Source organism: Phascolarctos cinereus, unplaced genomic scaffold, assembly GCF_003287225.1.
Source record: "Phascolarctos cinereus isolate Bilbo 61053 unplaced genomic scaffold, phaCin_HiC Scaffold_2;HRSCAF=192, whole genome shotgun sequence".
Lineage (NCBI taxonomy): Eukaryota > Metazoa > Chordata > Mammalia > Diprotodontia > Phascolarctidae > Phascolarctos > Phascolarctos cinereus.
In genome coordinates this window covers 43,590,686-43,606,617 of record NW_027555625.1, presented here as the reverse complement: position 1 = coordinate 43,606,617, position 15,932 = coordinate 43,590,686, and the positions used below count along the sequence as shown (strand labels likewise).

Sequence of the window (15,932 nt, the reverse complement as noted above, 5' to 3'; positions counted from 1 at the left end):
GTGACAAGTGAAAATGGCCCAGGATGCAATAGGGGACCTTGCCCTTTTCAAGCTTAGGAACTTAACTGGTCTCTGTTTGACTGAGGCAAAGCCTATTCAGTAATTAAAGACTAATAAGAAATGAAGCAAAGAATGGCCTCTTTAAAAAATTTTGATATATAGATATGGGGAGGGAAGACCCTCAGGGTTTCTGGCCAAAACAGAAACAATTGCTTTTTACTTTCTTTCTGAGCCAGTGCGGGCCCAAAGGATGACCAAATGGGGCCTATTATTGGCCAGTCAATGAGAGCCAGAGTGATTTGGGCTTAAGGCTGGCCTTTAAGAGAAAAGGAGGGAAAAAAAAGTTAGAGAGATTAAAAATTCACTTTCCCTTTGGGCAGAGCACTCACAGGTAAGGGTGTGATAGATACCTATGTGGTCAGAGGGAAAGAAAAGAAAGAAGGAAAGCTAGGGGGCCCAACTAGCCAGCTCCAGCTTGGTTCCCAGTGGGCAGCTCCTTTTGTAACTCACAGGGGTTGCTGTTTGTCCTTAGTTCTTGAAGAGAACTGCCTTAATTTTAGACTACGTTCTCAGAATGTTTGCAGGCTGAAAAAGACCCCAGCATCCTGGGACATTTTACTCTCTCAGTTTATTGGTTAGTAAGATGTATTTGAAACCAACTCTGTTTTAGTTCCTAAATGGTTTTATCTGTTAGTGACATTGTAAGGAAAGGAAATTAAAGAAAGCTGTTCAACTTTTACTTTTTGTTATTGTTTTAGTGAGCAGATGTTTTAAATGAATGAGAGAGCCTTTACTTATTTTTCTTATTCTCTGCTTCTTTTATAAGGGCCTTGTGGGCTAAATGCATCTTTTATTCTTCTTTCTCCTCCCCCCTCCCTCTTCTTCTCCCTTTCCCCTGTTACTGATCAGCACAGAAACTTTTAACCTTCGAACTTTTTCCAATCTGGGCCAATTGGCTTCTCTTTTGGCATCCTGGTGGCCCTCTGCCCCTCCTAGGAATTCACCATACTGGTATCACACCTGGCAGTCATTAGCCTTACTTGGGACCTCAAGTGATCCATTAGTCTCACCTGCCCTGGTCAGACATTTGTTATGTGCCTACCAGGTGCCAGGTACTGCAGCAGGGAGTGCAGATGTGTGCCACTGTTGCTGTTTAGGGTTGCTGGGAAACCCTAAATGTCCGGGTACAGAGAGGGCGTCATCCGCCTGGAATGAATTCATGCACTCAAATTTTACAGTCAGTCAAATGACAAGGTTTATTGTAACCCCTGTAGTAGCAGGCAGGGTTCCTAGTGAACCTGCAACTTAATGGGGGTGAGACTGATGCTTGTGTACAAAAAGGGATAGTGAAAGGATGTGGATGGGATTAAGGAATGGTCAGTAAGTGCTAGTATTCTGGGGTGGGCCAGGCGCCTTGGGCAGAGGCAGGAGTGATCTGGGCTGCTGAAATAAACATGTGAGAAAATCCAAGGACTGGGTTGCTTTCAAAGATACGGTCTTTTCTTTTTAGGGGTCCATGTCCTATCACTCCATCACCACCACACATCTAAATGTGTTTTTCACACAGACACTGAATCTCATAAAAATTAAGTGATAATTGACTTAGTTCTGCTTATTTTAGTAATGTGGGATTTAGAACTGGAAGAGACCTTAGAGTTAACCTAGTTAGTTCAACCCTCTCATTATATAGATGAGGAAACTGAGGCTTAGGGAGCTTAAAGGGCCTTACCCAAAACAATAGAAGTGGGATTTAAGAGTTTTCTTGGACCACAAACCCATTGCCCTTTCTACTAGTACACAGCTGCCCTGGCTCAGTGAGTGTGAAGTATGCATACATCAAGCTTAAAAAGAGGACTTCCAAGACCGTAGAATGCCTAACTTTCTCAAATACCACCTGCCATATACAAAGTTTCATCCTGACCCATTGCCTCTGGAAATTACTTTGTAGGTAGTTTGTATTATGTGTTCTGCTGTTTTTTTCTCAATAGAATATAAGCTCTTTGAGGGCAGGAATTTTTTTCTTTTTCCTTTTTTTTTGTATCATAGGGCCTTAGCACAAGGCCTGGGAAATAGTAAGTGCTTAATAATTGTTAAATCAATGAAACATTTATTAAAGGTCTACTATGTGCTCAGCACTGTGCTAAGGATAGGAAAAGAAGCAAGAGACAGCACCTGTCCTCAAGGAGTTCACAATCTAATGGAGGGAAAGAATAAGCAAAACAATATACATAAACTATACAGGAAAAACAGGAGATAATTAAAAGAGGGTAGGCACTAGAATTAAGAAGGGCTGGGAAAGACTTCCTGTAGAAGACAGATTTTAGTTGGAACTTGAGGAAAGCCAGGGACATGAGGAGAGGGGGATCATTCTGTTAGGGGGAAACTCAGCCAGCAAGCCAGTGTCACTGCATGGAAGAGTATGTAATGGGGAATGAAGCATAAGAAGACTGGAAAGGCAGGAGGGGACCAGGTTGTGAAGAGCTTTGACAACCAGAGGATTCTGTGTTTGGTCCTGGGATGAGGGGGAGCCACTGCAGTTTACTGAGTAAAAGGGGGTGGGGTGAGGGGAGGTGACATGGGCACACCTGGGAGTACTTTAGGAAAATATTTTGGTAGCTGAAAGGAGGATGGACTGGAGCAGGGAGAGACTTGGGCCAGGCAGGCTGCTGCAGCTGTGCAGACATGAGGTGACCAGGGCCTGTACTAGTGATGGTGGTATCAGAGCAGGGAAGGGGGGCACATTTGGGAGTGTCGAATGGACCGAACCGGCCTGTAACCTGTGGATGTCCAGAGTGAACAGAGCAGGCTAGAGACAGGAGAATCAGGAGTCAAACAGAAGTTTAAAAATGGTTTGCAAGCAAGGACACATGTGCCAATACTTATACCAGTGGCTACACAGTGAGCTGTAGCCCTAACAATGAGGGGTAAGGGTAACAATGAGACAAGTTTGATTCATAGCAGGTCCTAGTTTATGACCAGAACATGGGTACTTGTCCATTGCTTGTCTGAACTCAGACAACACCTGGTGTTGATCAAAGCAATACAATAATTATATGATTTTGCCAGAAGGTGAGCGCAAAGGATTGTTGTTATGCCAAGCTCAGGGCACAGCTTGCTTGCTGGGCCTTAGCTTTGGAAAACAGGATGTCTCCTAATATCTTGACAGGAAATGCCATAGAAGATGCGACAGGCCTTGGCAACAGCTTGGATATTAGGGATAGTGAGGAGTCCTCAATGACTCCTGGCTTGTGAGCCTTAGGGATGGGAGGATGGTGTTGCCCTCTAGTGATGGGGAAGGTAGGAGTGGGGGAGGGTTTGGGGGAAAGATAAGTTCTCTTTTGCACATGATGATTTTAAGGTGTTTGTTTGTATATCCAGTTTGAGATGTCTGAAAGGTAGTTGGAGATGCAAGATTAGAGGTCAGCAGAGAGATTGAGGCAGGACAGGTAGATTTGAAAATCACCAGGTAGAGTGGTAATTAAATCCATGGGAGCTGATGAGCTCACCAAGTGAAGTAGTACCGAGGGAGAAGAGAAGAGAACCCCAACAAGATAGAGCCCTGTGTGACACCTAGGACAAGTGTGTGTGGTTTGGGTAAGGATCCAGCAATGGAAACTGAGGAGGAGCAGTTTGATAGGGAGGTGGAGAACCAAGAGAGGGCATCCTGAAAACCTGTGGAGAAGAGAGTATCAGGGAGAAGGTGGGGGTGGAGGACAATGTCATAGGTTGTTCAGAGGTCAAAGAGAATGAGAACTGAGAAAAGGCCATTGAATTTGGCAGATAGGAGATCATTGGTACCTTGCAGAAAGCAGTGTTGGTGGAATGGTATGATGGGAAGTGAGGAATTAAGGAGCAAGTGAAAGGAGAGGGAGTAAAGGCTGTTATTTGTAGATGGCCTTTGAGTTTGGTCACAAATAGAAGAGATATAGGACGATATAGTTAGGGATGGAAACATCAAGTGAAGGTTTTTTCAGGATAGAGGAGACTTGGGCATGTTTCTAGGCAGTAGCAAGGGAGAGATTGAAAATAAGTGAGAGGGAGGATGACAGAGAAGACCGGATGGAATGGGGTCACTTGAACAAGTAGCAGGGTTAACCTTGCTAAGGAGTAGAACTTCTTCATGTGAAATGGGAGTGAAGGAGTAGAGAGGGGCAGAAGTGATAGGAGATGAGGAAGAGGAGAGAAGAGGGAGTTCAGGGCAAGCAACCTCAGTTTTTTTCTGTAAAATACGAGGCAAAGTTCTCAGCTGAGAGGGTGGGGAGGACAGCCATGGGAAATTTGAGGAGGGATGAAAAGGTTTGGAAGAGCTATTGTGGAGAATGGAATACTATTAAGTTGGTAGAAGAGGTGTAGAAGGATTGTCTAGCAACTGTGGGGGCCCAATTGAAGTTGGGTAACATAAACTTGTAGAGTACCCAGTGAAAAGGAAAGCATGATTTTTCTCTTGACTCTGTCAAGTTCACATCTGGCCTCAGACACTTATTAAGCTGTGTGACCCTGGGCAAGTCACTTCACCCTGTTGGCCTTAGTTTCCTCATCTGTCAAATGAGCTGGAGAAGGAAATGGCAAACCACTCCGGGGTTTTCAGGAAGAGTTGGACATGGCTGAATAACAAAAAGTACTTTTATGCACGTTACTTCATTTTATCTTTGCAATTACATTGTAGTCAGGGGAGTTATTATCATCCCCTATTTTATTGATGAGGGCTTGAATAAAGGTGGCAACTATGTGAGCAGAGAGAAGGGAGGAGATGAGGAAGATGTTATGGTTGTAGAAATAAGATTTTTTTGCACTGGAATGGATATGTGGAATGAGAGAGTAAGGAGTCAGATATGATACCAGAGCTGTGATGTGTACCTTGGTGACTAGAAGGACGAGGAGAGGCCATTTTTCCACTACTACCTTTATGGGCTGCTGCTGCTGCTGCTGCTTCCAGATGCCTGGAAGTAGTTAACTTAGAAACTGCTGCTGGCTAAAATACAGGCAGTCAATAACTTGACTAGTTGAGGGCCACTGTTGGAGTGCTGGAGGGTGATCAGGGAGGTAGAGTTGAAGACAAGGGTCCCATGAGAGATACAACTTACCTTCCCACCCTCTGATTAGTTACACACACCTGAGAGTCATTGCTCCCACCTTGTAGCCCACTGGCTTGTACAGATCTATGTAAACTCTTTAGCTTGGTATTTAAAGCCTTCCCATATCTGGCTCCTTCACTCCAGTCTTTGCTCATCTTCATGCAGTTGACACTCTGACTACTACTAGCTGTTCCCTGAACTCGGCACATAATGCCTTTGTGATAGATGGTTGGTTGGATGGATGGATGGATGGAGCCAAACATGTATTAAACTGTACTAAGCACTTTGGATACAGATACAAAAAGCAAGACAGTCTGCCCTCAAGGAACTTATTTTCTTGTGTTTTTTTTCCTTTTTTTCCCAATTTGCCCTCAGAATTTAACAGTTCTTTCTCTGGAGGTAGATAACATTTTTCATCAAGACTCCTTTGGAATTGTCTTAGATCATTGTATTGATTGGAGTAAGCTAAGTCTTTCACAGTGGATCATCATTACGATATCACTGTTACTTTGCATAATGATCTGGTTCTACTCACTTCTCTTTGTATCAGTTTGTGTGAGTCTTTCCAGGTTTTTCTGAAGTGCACCTGCTTATTTCTTATAGTGCAACAATATTTCATCACAATCATATACCACAATGGGTTTAGCCATTCCTCAATTAATGGGCATCCCCTCAATTTCCAATTCTTTGCCACCACAAAAAGAGCTGCTATAAATTATTTTTGTACATGTAGGTCCTTTTCCCTTTTCTTGGATCTCTCTGGGATACAGACCTACTAATAATTGCTGGGTCAAAAGGTATGCACAATTTGGTAGCCCTTTGGGCATTCTAATGGAGAAAGACACCATATTAAGGGGAGCCAGAAAGAGTGCTGAGTACAGTTCTGCCACTACAGAAGTGATTGAAGTGAAGTGTTGTGTAATCCTGATTCTGGTCAAGATAAAGCAAATGTTTGCTGATCTGAGTTAGGGGACTTAGGGGCTCACTCTAAGATATGTGTGGAGGGTGCCCAGGAAGACAGAGGGTAAGTTGATAGTTGGAGTGTTGGCCACAAGGACGCTGAGGAGATGACTGGGAAGGATGGAGGAGGCTCTGGGCACAAGAAGGGAAAGCAAGCTTGTTAAAGCAGGGGTCCTGCAGGGAGGGATGAGACGGGGAATGTTTTTGTTCTAACCTTCCTTTGTGCCTTCTCATCCCTGCCCCTCAGAATCAAAGCACAACGTGGTTCATCTCTTCTCTGAAGCTTTCACTTGGCTACTCCTTCCCTCCGGTTGCTAGCGCTCTCCTTACTCTACAAATTGTATGTCCTTCAGTAGAATGTAGCATTTTGAGGTCAAGGATTATCTTCTTTGTGGCTTAATCCCAAGTCAAGTCAGCAAGTGTTCATTCAATCCCTACTATGTGCTAAGCACCGAGGATGCAGAGAAAGGCAAAAACCAGAGTCCCTGCTCTCCAGGAGCTCACATTGTAAAGGGGGAGGCAACAACTGTGGACCAGCAGGATAAACTGGAACTGGAATCACAGAATCTGGGAAAGGCTTCTGGCAGAAGCCAGAGAGGCCACAAGAAAGGGTCAATGGGGAGGGAGACAGGGAGAGATTCTAGGCATGGGAGACAGCCAGTTAAACCGCACCCAGTCAGAGTGTCTAGTGTGAGGAATGGCAAGGAGGCCAGAGGGCACCAGGTCAGTCAATCAATAAACATTTATTAAGGGCCTTCTGTGTGCCAGCTACTAGATTGAACTTAAAGTCCCAGGACCTGAGGCTGCATCCCACCTCTGTGACCTACTCCCCATGTGATGTTGGGGACAAGGCAGGGAATCTCTCTGAACTAAATGGGGGGGATGAGATGACTTCAAAGAGCCCTTTACTTGCCTGAAGCTCTGATCCTTTAAGTCATTTAACTTCTCTGACACCGTTTCCTGATTTGTAAAATAAAGATGATACTGTTAGAGGTTTGTCAGGAGGAAAGCTCTTTTAAACTATGTAGCAAGCATCATATACATGTGAATTATTGTTACACCCATTAGTAGAACTGGCCTTTTGTGAACTAGCAGTGAAGAATGACAATCCTAATGATCTTATACCAACATTGTCTTTATGTGCTTCAGTGGGTCACCCTAGCTGGGCTTCAGTTTCCTCATCTACCAAATGGGGGCTGAAATATCTGTTCTGTCTACCCCCTAAGGTTGTTGGGAGGGAAGCACATTACAAATGATACAATGTTAAATAAATGTGAACTGTTACTGCCACAATAATCAGTCAATAAGTGTTTATTAAACACCTACTATGTGCCAGGCACTGTGTGCGCTAAGCACTAGGAATACAAAAAGAGTTAAAAGGCAGTCCCTGCCTTCAGGGAACTCATGTTGTCTAATGAGGGAGAGAGACCACGTGCAAACAAATAGAGACAGACAAGCTACATACAGGATAATTAGGAAATAATCAGCAGAGGGGATGCACTAGAATTAAGAAGGGCTGGTGAAGCTTTCCAGTAAAAAATGAAATTTCAGTTGGGTGTTGAAGAAAGCCAAGGAAGCCAGGAGGGAGGGATGTGGAGGGAGAGCATTTGGGGCATGGGGGCAGCCAGAGAAAATGCTTGGAGCCAAGAGAGTGTCTGGTTCTTTATCTTGATAGCAAAACAGTACCCAAAGTCATGAATGAAGACTGTTTCTGGGCTAACGTTCTCCATGAATGAGGGCTAACAGTGACCAGGAATGACTAGTAGCCACTGTGGGATATAACTAGGGTCTTAGGTGGTACTGAAGCCAGGCCAAAGCAAAGTAAAACACTAAACCCTAGTTTATTTGTCAACTGATGCTCCTTTCAATTTTTTATGTAATTTTGAGGTTTATTGGGGAAAATCAGAGTAAATGGATATATGTGTGATGTTTAAATGACATACTTTTCCACTTTGCAAAGTCACAGGTAGTACTGTATAAGGTTTTTGGAGGTGGTTTGTACCTATGTGATTTCACCACTGGTGTGGAAACTGGTGCTCATCTTCTGTACTTTTGAGTCTGAGATGCCTGAGGTATCAAGAGGTTCTGTGACTTGGCCTTGGTCACAAGGCAGAATGTGTCAGAGGCAGGGCTGATGCCCCAGCCCGACCTCTGTTGACTTAAAACTGCTGCCTCACCCAAGAGAATGTAGCTGACAAACAAAATCAATTCGGTTCATAAGTCGTGAAGCAAAAAAATGTAAATGGGCACTCTGAACACACAAAGTAAAATCTGATCTATGAATCAATAGTCCCTCCCCTCTAGACCCAAAGGCACTATTCTGCAATCAGTGATTGATCCAAGTGAAACTTAGGAGGTTATTCCTGCCACCAGCTTCTCTGGGAGGCTCTTAGGGCTGGAAGTCTCTGTTTGACCGAGTAATTAATTTGTCTGAAACTTTTGCCTTTTATTCTCCACTTAGTTGAGCAACTTGCATATCAAGGAAGAGAAAATCAAAGCAGATGCCAACGGTGAGTAGTTAGTAACCATAAGCCAATGTAAAAGTCATTTTACAAAAAAAAGAAGTGTGTGTTTTCCTTGGAGATTTCTGCTTTGAATTTGTAACAGCCACAATGTTGGGAACACCCAGTTAGGGAACCCCCTATACAATTAATCAATCAGCAAGTTCACATCCTCCCTCCTCCCCAGTCAGCTCCAGGGGCTCCCCATTGCCTGGAAGATAAATTATAAACCCCCCTCTTTACCCTTTAAAGCCCTTCACAGTCTTACCCCAATCTATATCTAGCTTCATTGAACATTATTCCCCCTTTCCACACTCCATCCAGCCAAACTGGCCATCTCTGTGTTCCTCACATATGACACTCCCGTCTCCCGTCTTCTGTGGTTGAACTGCACTCCCCTCTAGCTTCCACTTCTTGGAGTCCCTTTTTTCATAACTGTCTGGAGATTTAAATTCCATCTTCTACATGAAGCCTTCTTAATCTCCCAACTGCTGCTGCCTTCCTTCTCCAACTCCCTTGTATTTACTCTTTATTTTATTCTATTTTTAGAATATGAACTTAAATATGGACTTGTCTTCCTTATTAAGATATCAGGATTTCCCTAGTATTGTTTCATTTATTATACTTGGCTTTCCAGTTCCTGGCACACAATTAGGTTTAAATAAATGCTTGTTGGTTGATTGAATGTAGTTGGGCAATTCCTCTGGAATTTCTCCTCTTAGAGGCTTATCTAGGGTCCTGAGAGGTGAAGGGACTTGCTAAGAATCACACGGGCTGTATATGTTAAGGGCGGAATGGGAATCCTGGTCTTTCTGACTCCAAGGCTGTCCTGCTGTCTACTATGCCAGACTGGCTCTCAAGTTTCAAATGTATAGATATTTAGGTAGTGCTGGTCTTTATCTCATCAGGGAGAGCAAGAGAAGAGTGTTTCTGTGTGTGACATGTAAAAAAGTTCAGGAGACATAATTTTAGCCATTTTATTAATTATTGCTAGCAGATAATAAAAGGGGTCACTAGCACTCTCCAATGCCAGAGACTGCTCATGGAACCCACTCAATGCTTATATGCCCTTGGAAGAGTGGGTATTCCTGAGGGTGGCAATCAACTGATTGGTTAACAATTAATGAGAAGAATAAATATTATAATGAAAAGTAGAATCATTCTAATGAGGGCATTGATCACTCTCTCCTAGACCCCCCCATCTCCCCCTCCTCGGGCAATCTAGACAAAGCATATACCCCAAACGAAGCCTCAGTAGGACACAATGGGCCAGAATTTACCTTAGATCAAAGTTAATTATCTCTCTCCCTTGTGTTTGAGAAAGAGTTGTGTGTATGTATATATATACTTTATACTGGAAGCCCAAAATGTCCGGTTATGGAAGCTTTATTAGACTATAGCTGCTTTAGCTACTGATTTATTTGTTAGGAAAATGCTGGTATTAGTTTTCAGGAACAAAAACCTCAATTTTAGGAGTAAATTTTTGTTCCATGTGCCAATACCTTATATTTATGACCACATAAACTCAGTAATAGCTACCTTTAACTTACTGGTGTTAAATTTATAATGATTCTTTTCATTTGGGACGACTAAAATTGCCCAAGTTTGGCTACCAGAGGGTCCGCTTCATTAGATAACTCTGAAACAAAATCTGTCATAGTACTTAAATGGTCAGATCTGATACGGGTCTTTGAATAACAGCAGTTGTCTTTCTGATACAGGTATTGTCAAAGCTGATGAGAATCCAGGGAAGACTGATGAAGAGGAGAAAGGTAACTTTGGCAATCTTACAGCAGAAGAGAAGTTAGAGAGATTCTGGGAATTAAGTTCTAAAAGAATCAAATAGGATGTTCCTTCAGAGCTTTTTTTAGAACTTTATTTTGACAAATAACTTACATTCTTTTATAGTAAGTATTGACTGAATACCTACTCTCCAGGGCAGCTAGGTGGCACAGAGGATAGAGTGCTGGATTTGGAATCAGGAAAACTCATCTTTGTGAGTTCAAATCTGGCCTCATACACTTAGTGGTTTGACCTTGGACAAGTCACTTCATCCTGTTTGCCTCAGTTTCCTTATCTGTAAAATGAGCCGGAGAGGGCAGTGTCAAACGACTCCAGTGTCTCTGCCAAGAAAACCCCAAATGGGGTCACGAAGAGTCAAACTAAAAATGACTGAACAAGAACACGGCCTGTCTGCAAGGCCCTGTGGAGAGGAACATGATGAGTAGAAAGTAATTCTTGCTTTCAAGGAGCTTGTGTCATGGTTCTGGCAGCACAAAATCCTAAGGCCCTGAAATATCTAGAGATGAAATCCATCTTCCTAATAGACCTCCACATAATAGTCAGCTAATATTCATAGCATGGTGTGACAGTACCAAACAAAAGTTTTAACATGTCAGCCCTGCCCTTTAAGTAATTTACTGTTTCTTGCACTTTTTGTGCAAAACTTGGTCATTTTCGTAGTTTGGTTTATAAATTGGAGTTTTGAGTGAGGCCAAAATGAGAAGTGAGAAATTTGACTGAGTAATGAGAGAAAAGTCCTAAGGAGGAGCTATTGATAGACCCCAGGACCAGAACAGAATGGGAGGGCTAGGTGGATGGGCATGATCCGCTTGTAACCGGTTTGATTGTTTGGACCTGTTGTCCCACTTGTAGAGGATAGAGCTGCTCAGTCCTTGCTAAACAAGCTGATTAGAAGCAACCTTGTGGACAATACCAATCAAGTGGAGGTCCTTCAGCGGGATCCAAATTCCCCCCTCTATTCAGTGAAGTCTTTTGAAGAGCTTCGGCTGTAAGTATCACTTTTCTTGTTCTCCCCATCCCCTGCCCCCTGGAAGAACTTTGCATTCCAGAAGTTAGGGTGGGATTTTGATATCATAACTAGTTGGAGAGGTTGGCCCAGCCTTGATTAAGTGGGGGACCTCTTTTGTAAAGCTTTCAGTGCTATGAGAATGTAAATAGGATTAGTTATCACATCAGAATGTGCCTTTTATTTTTGGACATTGTTATTAAATACTAGAATTCAGATACTTCAGCCTATAAGACTAGATTTTTAAATGAAAATAACCAATAACTCCATGGACTAGGGATGTTTTAGCTGCAGTTACTGAGTATATGCAGGGATCACTGTCCTCTTCACCTTTCTTTTGGCTTTCTGATGCTACTCCCTTGGTTCTCCTGCCTTTTGGCCTCTCTTCCACAGTCTCCTTTCCTAGATTGACATCTTGGTCAAGTACCATCACGTTCCGTCCTAGGTTCTGTGCTCTTTTTTCTCAGTGCCCTCATCAGCTTGCAGGAGCTTACAGATGGTCTCTGTGCTGGTGACCCCTAGATACAAAGACCACCTGCTTATGGTGTGTTTACTACTGGATGTCCTCTGATGTCTCAGCTGCAGCAGGTCTCAAGCAGCTAGTTCTCTTTTCCCCTGTTTGTGTTGAGGGGACCTCCATCCTCACAGCTTCATGCCTGTGCTGTCATTGATTCCTCCCTCTCTCACACCAGGTCATTTGTTGATTCTGGGTGTTTCTCTGTCCACAGCCCTCTCCCCTGCTACCCCTTTTCTCCATTCACACAGCTGTCCTTCTTTCAGCAGTCTCCTTATCTGTTGGTTGGTGCATCCAGTATCTTCCCATTCCATACCACCCTCCACACAGCTGCTGAGCTGCCACTTACCTGGGCAGTCAGCCCCACTGGACTCCCTGGCACCTCTAGAATAAAGCCCTCTGTTTGGCAAACCTATCTCCCTTTCACAGAATCCTCCGATCTGGCCAAATGTGCCTTCTTTGCCTCCTGTCCCTGTTCCTGTGCCCAGAATGCTCTCATCTCAGCCAGTCAGAATCCTGAGTTTCATTTAAGATTCACCTCTCCTGGAATCTTTCCTGCTTCTCCTCAGAATTATTTTGTGTCTTTTGTGTGTGTGTCTGTTTGGACTCATTGGCTCCCTTGATAGGATGCAAGTTCCTTGAGGTCAAAGGCTGTTTGTGTCCTTAGTGCAGCACAGAGCTTGGGCCACTGTCAGATCCACAGGCTGGCCATGCCATGGTAGGTCTCTCACGTTAGCAGAGGACCATGAGAGGAGCAGCTGGCTGGCTGCTTAGGCACTGATGCTCATTGCAGGCTGGGCAGAATTGCATCATATGGCAACTTAGTGCTTCCCTGGCACACCAGCTGCCTCTAGCCCAAGAAACACCTCCCAGGGATTCTCCCTCAACTCCTGGGGGACTGATCAGACATTTTTACTTCCTCTTCTTGCTGGAAAACAAGCTCCTCAACAATACCACCCTTTGGTCCTTCAGGCCTTTCCTGGGGAGGAGTTGTGTGATGATCACTGGCTATTGTGTTGGCAGCATCAGGCAGAGAACAATGATGACCGATCTACCCTTAGCCACTTCCCAGAAGAAGCTGCCCTATTCCTAATAAGTGCTTGGCATTAGTTGTTTTTAATTGGCTAATATTGTACTTGAGTCATCTTCCCTAGTGCTTCTGTGAACAAGGAACGTGTCTTTGAGTATAGAGACAAGGCAGAAATAAAAGTAATTACTGAACAAAGATAACATGCATAAATAATATCATATTATGATAAAGGGCTCAACTGTGAGAGCAACAGAAAATCCAGATTGTGTGAGGTGTTAGTTGTGTATTACAGACCCCAAACTGAAAGCCACCTTTTTTCAAATCTTTTAGAATTTTGTCTGCCTCTTATTTTCATTCCACTTATATATTTCGTGCTTACAGTCGTGTCCTTGTTTTGCCTCCCCTCCCCAATTAAATGGCAGATCTTTGAGAGCAGAGGCTGTGATGTTTGCATCCATATAGTCTTTTAACACCTAGTACAGCCTTGCACAAAGCAAAGGAATGATGTGTCTCACTGAATTGAACTTGGTAGCCGTCTCCAAACCAGGCAGCCTAGGTCTCACCCTCAAGCTGCACACCTGCCCCCTTTCTCACTCTCATTGGAGCTCTGGTCTTCTTCCCTCATTAGAATATAAACTCCTTGAGGGCAGGGCTTGTCTTGCTTGTTTGTATTTGTGTCCCCAGGGCTTTCAGGTTCATAATCGGTGCACTTAGAGGGCCCATTTTGGGCAAGGCCACAGTGCTGGGGCTGCCTGGACTACTGTACCTTGTTAATACATTACACTTTTGTATTTTGTTTTAAGAACATTTAAGTAGAGCTTAGTAGAGCCCGATCAGATTGCTAATGAAAAATTGACAGCTAAGATCGAGGAGTAGTTCTGTTAGAGATCCTTTTTTTCTCTTTTTTACAGACTTTAACACATTCCACTCTGTCCTCCTTGGATAACTTCTGTTTCAGTAGCCTAGGGCCAAGCTTCTTCTCAGATTTGTCTCTTGTTTTACTGCTGCTTTTCCACACTGGAGAAGAATTTGAAAAGAAAAAATTCTTTTATAATGACAAAAATTGGTCTCCTTGAAAGATAGATTCTCTTGTGCTTGGCTCTAGTCAACAGCCAACGGGATACAGAATTAAGCTTGGATTTGATGATCCACTCGGTTTGTTTTATGTCTGAAATATGTATTTTATTGTGTCGAAGGAAAGTGGTTAATCAGTGGGAGCACTTGGACTGAGTCTTCATTCTATTACTCCTCAGTGTATCCTTGGGCAACAGGTTCAGAAGATTGAGCTTTGTGGCACTCTGCTTTCAAATGGAGAACACTGAAAGGTTCTACCTGGAGAGGCTGCAGGCAGAATGTGCCCTTAGAAAGCCTGTGAATTCCAAGCAAGATGTAGGGGAAAAAAAATCTACTTTCTAAATGTGGATCATTTGGGTTAGTCAGTAGTTAGAGGGACTAACAACTAGCAGGATTAGCTAAAGGAGGGACCTGGAGTGATCTGACAGCTTACTCTCTAGCTGCTCATTTCTTTTTCTTTTCCTTGACATTTGGTGAATAGGAGCTACCTGTTTGTGAAATCAAATGAATATCACATCAACAATTTTTGCTACTGTGAAAGAAAACTATGCTCTGCATTTTAGCCAGAATCTGTCTGAGACAGTTTAAATATGCAGGCATTTCTGCTTTGAGAAAGGATTCAAGTTACTGCTGCCAATCAGAATGCTCCCTCTCAAGCAACTGCCAACATAAATTTTATGGTAATTAGGAAATAGCAGAGTAGAAGCACAGGTATACCATTTAAGTTTAGTGTTTTGCTAGCACACAATCAGAAAAAATACTTTAATGGATCTAAATGTTGCGGGCTGAGAAGTTGAGAGGTTGTGACCCGTCAAAGACCGGAGTACAGGACGGGTCGTCTGGAATGTATTCACAGACTCAAGCATTCTTTAATTCAAGGGTGGCGAAGATTTATTATTACGCTTTTCAGCGGGCAAGGATTCTTAAGGATCCTGCAACCTTAGAGAGGTACAGGTAAAGTTTATATAGGATAAAATGCAATAAAACATATGTCAAATATGCTAACTAGGGGATTCAGGGTGGGATTAGGGAGTGGTTAAGGAGTGGTCAGTTCTCAACTGAAACTCAAGATAAGAAAAGTCCCATTATTCTAGAGAGTATCTGGTCTCAGACATCCTGGGCCCAGTGATAACAAACAGGAAGAATACTGATCAGCTCTAGCTGGTCCTGGAATTTGCTGACACAGGAAGGGGTGTTTTTAGTTCACTCAGAGAGAAGAAGATTAATTTAGGTTTTTTGGTCCTTATTGGGGCTCAGTTGATCTTAAATGATTATCAAAGGACAGTGTTTCTGAGGCTAGGGAGAAATTGGGGCCCAAGTACCAGTACCCAAACATAAGCACCCAAGCACCCCAACATAAGCACCCCCTCAATTGTTTTTAAGCTTAAATTTATGTTATGTTTCAGCATATTCAAGAGTTTAAAAAGTTGTTTTTAATGCAACATGTATTCTTAAACCATAAAATTTAATTAAAATTATTTTAATCATTGGAGATTAGAAAAACATAATGTAATAATTTTTTAAAGTATGAAATGCAACTCCCACTCCACAATCTTTGAATTGGGAACTGAAGAAAGTGACCCTCTAAGCTGTTGGAGCCCAGAAATGGATTTCTGACTACCTTCTCCTTCCCTAGTCCAATCCTGTACTGCAGTTCAAACTGAGCACAGAGCAGAGGGCCTGTGGTAGCCGGTAATGGCCTCCACAGCCCCAGGAGCCTGCCCAAGGTCCCACTTGCACCTTTATTCCCCTTTCAATCTGATAAAAGGTGACCAAAGATATCCTTTTCTTAATTAAAATAAGCAAAGACATTTCCAATCTTATTGTGGTCACCATAGACAAGAATAAGTCTCTTTCAGAGAATTAAGATCCTTCCCTGAAATTGTTTCCCTTTTAAGGAAGGGAGATTAGATCTTTGAGTCAGATGAGACCTAGACTTCAAACTAGATTACTGTCATTGTAGTATAAT

The 15,932-nt window shown here is 43.0% G+C and overlaps 1 protein-coding gene across 1 annotated transcript in view; it reads left to right on the top strand.

Annotated features, from left to right (window-relative positions):
* LOC110192444 (ATP-dependent RNA helicase DDX19B-like) overlaps positions 1-15,932 on the top strand; it is a 35,842-nt gene that overhangs the window by 3,460 nt on the left and 16,450 nt on the right. The window contains exons 2-4 of the mRNA XM_020963594.2: positions 8,497-8,545; positions 10,258-10,308; positions 11,192-11,327. Of these exons, the coding sequence (XP_020819253.1) occupies positions 8,497-8,545; positions 10,258-10,308; positions 11,192-11,327 (236 nt within the window). The remainder of the gene's footprint in view (positions 1-8,496; positions 8,546-10,257; positions 10,309-11,191; positions 11,328-15,932) is intronic.